The 5199-nt window shown below is 42.2% G+C and overlaps 1 protein-coding gene across 1 annotated transcript in view; it reads left to right on the plus strand.

Annotated features, from left to right (window-relative positions):
- Window positions 1-293: 293 nt before the first annotated feature.
- The window catches only part of LOC109925716 (POU domain, class 6, transcription factor 1-like), a 66587-nt gene continuing 61681 nt past the window's right edge, over window positions 294-5199 (plus strand). Inside the window, exon 1 of the mRNA XM_048618835.1 lies at window positions 294-339. Coding sequence (XP_048474792.1) covers window positions 294-339 — 46 coding nt within the window. The remainder of the gene's footprint in view (window positions 340-5199) is intronic.

Consider the following 5199-nt stretch of genomic DNA (forward strand, 5'->3'; position numbering starts at 1 on the left):
ACTAAAAACAGGAAAGAACTGCGGATGCTGTAAATCAGGAAACAAAACAGAAATTGTTGGAAAAGCTCAGCAGGTCTGGCAGCATCTGTGAAGGGAAAAACAGAGTTAACGTTTCTGGTCCAGTGACCCTTCCTCAAGTTGTTTTCTTCGAAGCAATTTAGTGGGGAGCTAATTGAGGTCTTAAATTAATAAAAGGCATTCAAGGGGTCAGTGGGAAATGACTTTTCCTTCTAGAAATAAAATCCAGTACACTGGACTGAATTTTAGAATTCAAGCTAACTCTCTTTTCAAAGATGAATGGACAAGGTTGCGCGATAACAAAATGGCCTGTCCCAGAAGGTAAGTGATGCCAAGTCAATTGTTGTCTTTAAAAGCGAGTTACTTTTTCATTCCGGTGATCTGTCGATTCTCCACCAGCTTGAATATATTTACTTACCAAGTAGTTAAGATAGAGTTGCCATGTCTAGTGAATGGTGGAGCAGCCTTGATGGACTGAATGGCCTCCTTCTGTTCCTATGGTGAGCTGGGAAGGAAGTGGAGATGGAGCTTCAATAATGACCTCCATCATAAGGACAGAAGTGGGAATGTTTACTGATGATTGTGCAATGTTCACCATTCACGAATCCTCAGATAATGAAGCAGCCCACGTCCAAATATTGTCCATGACCTGGACAATAAGCAGGTTTGGACTGATAAGTGGCAAGTTACATTCACACGATACAAGTGCCAGGCAATGACTGTCTCCAACAAGAATTACTCTAACTGTTGCCTTTGTCATTCAATTATGTTATGTTATGGACCAGACCAGACTCCCTCAAAATATTTTCAGAAGGTAGCCTAGACCCTAACTTTTCCTATTTTAAAGGCAAATGTAAAGTGCTGTGTTTCAAATACAATTTGCTTGGTCAAACTACTCAGTTTTCAGCAAAGCACAATTTATTCAAACACTATATAGTTAAAATACAACAAAACAAAGAAGAACTTAGAATAACTTAACTCTATTGGAAAACTTAACAGAATAATAGATGTAGTAGCTATTACTATTTAACAGTTCCAATGTAGTAACATCCTATGAACACAGCCCTTGGCAAAAAGGCAAATTCAGCAATCACATTTTCTCACATGCAAAACCTGCATTAGGATGAGAAACCCTAGCCTCGAGCTATAACCAAGAGAGGGGGAAAATAGCTTCTACATCTTCAAGACTCTAGCAGCTTCTGCCTATAGATAAACCTAAGAAACTTAAAATAAAATTAGAAATCCTGGTCTGAGAGAGCTGGCCACAGGCTGCTTCTATTGTTCCAACTTTAAAAAAAGCCCCAAGGCTTCTAAAGCTGTTTACGTTATCACAGACTGCTCTTCACCTCTCATTCAATCTACCTCTTCAAATCCTTTTCTGATGAAGGGTCTAGGCCCAAAACGTCAGCCTTTCTGCTCCTATGATGCTGCTTGGCCTGCTGTGTTCATCCAGCCCTGCACCTTGTTGTCTCACAATCCTGCAAATGTGGTCTGACCAATGATATGTAGAGGTGTAGCATCACTTCCTTACTTTTATACTCTATGCCTCTATTTCAACATAAACCCAAAGATCCTATAGGCCTTCTTAACATCTTTTTCAACTTGCCTGGCCACCTTGAGAGAATCGTGTCCGTGAACCCTGAAGTCCCTCTGCTCCTGTACTCTCCTCAAAGTTGTACCATTTAAGCCTGTATTGTCTCTCCATGTTTCTTCTGCCAAAATGTATTGCCTCACATTTCTCTGCATTGAAATTCATCTGCCGGGTTTGTGCCCAATTGGCCAACTTGTCAATATCTTTCAAGTTGCTCGGCGCCATCTTCACAATTGACTATTCTCCCTAGCTTAGTATCATCTGCAAATTTAGAGATTTTTCCCTCAACACCCATCTCCAAGTCATTTGCATAAATCAGAAAAAGCAAGGGTCCAAACACCGATCCTTTGGGAACACCATTTTCGTCTTGTCTCCAGTCTGAGAAATGCCAATCTATAGCTACCTTCTGTTCCTGATCCTTTAGCCAACTTCTAATCCATGCTGCCAAGGACCCATTAATCCCAAACATTTCTAATTTGCTAACCAATCTGCCATTGAAATTCTTCCACTTTTGTACAGGAGTAAAGTTGTTTTATTAAAACATTAGAGAGAAATCAAGTTGGGTCCAGCAGCCAATACAGATGTTAAATGAGGAGACATTTATTGATTGGTGAACTCGGAAGCTATTTATGCTATTTATGTTAAAACTGATAAGTAGGAGTTCTCTAGATGTTTAACAGACAATAATACTAACAGACAATAGTGCTACCTATTATAAATTAATATGTACAGATCACGAGGTTCCCAATTTAGTTTCTGATCTATATTGGGCGGCACGCTGTCTCAGTGGTTAGCACTGCTGCCTCACAGCACCAGGGACCTGGATTCAATTCCAGCCTCAGGCAACCGTCTGTGTAGAGTTTGCACATTCTCCCTGTGTCTGTGTGGGTTTCCTCCTTGTGCTCCGGTTTCCACCCAGAGTCCAAAGATGTGCAGGTTAGGTGGATTGGCCATGCTAAATTTTTTTTTTCTATTCATTTGTGGGATGTGGGCGTCGCTGGCTGGCCAGCATTTCTTGCCCATCCCTAGTTGCCCTTGAGGTGGTGGTGGCGAGCTACCTTCTTGAACCACGACAGTCCTCCTGCTGTAGGTTGACCCACAATGCTATTAGGGAGGGAATTCCAGGATTTTGACCCAGCGACAGTGAAGGAACAGCGATATATTTCCAAGTCAGGATAGTGAGTGACTTGGAGGCGAACTTGGTGGAGGTGGAGTTCCCATATGTCTGATGCCCCTGTCCTTCTAGATGGAAGTGGTCGTGAGTTTGGATGGTACTGTCTGAGGATCTTTGGTGAATTTCTGCAGTTTCTGCCTGTAGCGTCCAGGGATGTGTAGGTTAGATGGGTCAACCATGAGAAATATAGGATGGGGGTGTGAGTCTGGGTGGGGTGCTCTTCGAAGATTCGGTATGGACTTGTTGAGCCAAATGGCCTGTTTCCACACTATAGAGATTTTATGAAGATTTATTTTATGAATATGTCGATTCATTTGATCTCTAGTGGCTATGGGTGCTGTAATCAAAAGAAAAGCTGTGTTTACTCATAATTGCATGACTTTGCTACAAAATCACTTTTCATCTCAAAGATTGTAGAGAACATAATTTAAAATTAATGTTGCTGTAGAATTCCAATTAGGTTCGTTTTGATTAAATAAGACTATTTCATGACTAATATGCATGTAGAAATTATGATCAGTTGGTATAACTCAGTAAAATGTTGTTACTTGCAGCAGGTCTAATAATCATCCAAGTATCATTCAAGCTATGGTTTTTAATCATGGGTACGGTACTTGTACGGAATCTTATTTTGATATGCTAATTAGGCCTGATTAAGAGCACTGATTAAAGAACAATTCCAGACTCATGAGATTACACATTTATAACAAGGCAAGCCTTTCTCCATTTGAATGGCCAATGCTTGAAGAATGTATGAAATAAGAACAGGCATTGTTATGGCTCTTCTAGCTTACTTTGCCACTCTCAGTGTGATTTAGGCAGATATCTTCTTAAATTCTATTTTCCCACTCACTCCCCATATTGCTGGATTCCAGGAGAAATGACATGTTTGTCTATCTGTGCCTTAAACATATGAATTGATGGCATGCATAACCATCTGGGCTAGAGAATTCCAAAGATTCACCACACTTCAAGTGAAGAAATTTCTCCTCGCCTCAGTCCTAAAATATGCTCCTGTGTTCTAGATTTCTCAGCCAGGGAGAAACATTCCCAGTGTCTACTCTGTCAATGGGCAGCACAGTGGCTCAGTGGTTAGCACTGCTGCCACACGGTGCCAGGCATCTGGGTTCGATTCCACCCTCGGTTGACTGTCTGTATGGTGTTTGTGCATTTTCCCCGTGTCTGCATGAGTTTCTTCCAGGTGCTCTGGTTCCCTCCCACAGTCCAAAGACGTGCAGGTTAGGTGGATTGGCCATGCTAAATTGCCCGTAGTATCCAGGAATGTGTAGGCTAGGTGGATTAGCCATGGGAAATGCAGTGTTACAGGGATAGGGTAGGAGGTTTGGGTCTGGGTGAGATGCTGTTCAGAGCGTTGGTGTAGATTCCATAGGCCGAATGACCTGCTTCCATACTGTAGGGATTCTATGATTCTTCTAAGCTTCAGAGTATAGGTCCAATTTACTTAAGCTCTTATTGTAGGATAACTATTTACATACACAAATAAATATACAAAAATGATGCACAAAAATATATGGATATATAAGTGATATAGATGAAAATGTGGAGGGACTGTTAAGCAAATTTGCAGACGACACTAAGATTGGTAGAGTGGTTAATAGAGAAGAAGATAATTGTAGGTTGCAGGAAGATACAGATGGGTTGGTCAGTCCGGCAAAGAAGTGGCAGATGACATTTAACCCTCATAAGTGCAAGGTGATGCACTTTGGAAAAAGAAACAAGATGAGGAAGTATTTAATGAAAGGCAGGACACTGCTTAGCTTAGAGGAATAGAGTGATCTTGGATTAATTATTCACAAATCCCCGACGTCAGCAGAGCTCGTGAATAGGACAGTTAAAAAGGCATATGCTTTAGTCAGTTGTGACATAAAAGTATAAGAGGAAGGAGGCATCCATTAGAGATGCCAAGAGGCAGTACTGGACCAAGTTAGAGGCCCGAAAAGACCATACGGTCACCTGCCACTTGTGGCAAGGCCTACGCAACACAACGGGATACAAAATAAAGCAGAACAAAATAGTGGACAAAGACACACGCATCCGTGACACGCTCAATGCTTTCTATGCTCGGTTCGAGCAGAATGCCAGTGGCACGGTGTTGCCTGCCCTGACAGCCTCGGATGCATCTGTTCCCTCCATCACCGCTGCAGACGTCAAACCAGCCTTCCTGAGAGTAAACCCAAGGAAAGAACTGGCCCAGATGGAGTCCCCAGCCGTGCTCATGGATCCTTTTCAGCTGGCGGAAATATTCGCCGACATCTTCAACCTTCCTTGCTACAATCTGAAGTCCCCACCTGGAACATTTGGATAATGAGGACACCCACGTCAGGCTCCTACTCATCGATTACAGCTGTGCCTTCAACACCATTATCCCTTCCGGACTCATCTCAAAACTCCGTGA

The sequence above is a fragment of the Rhincodon typus genome, chromosome 41 (genome assembly GCF_021869965.1).
Source record: "Rhincodon typus isolate 14 chromosome 41, sRhiTyp1.1, whole genome shotgun sequence".
NCBI lineage: Eukaryota > Metazoa > Chordata > Chondrichthyes > Orectolobiformes > Rhincodontidae > Rhincodon > Rhincodon typus.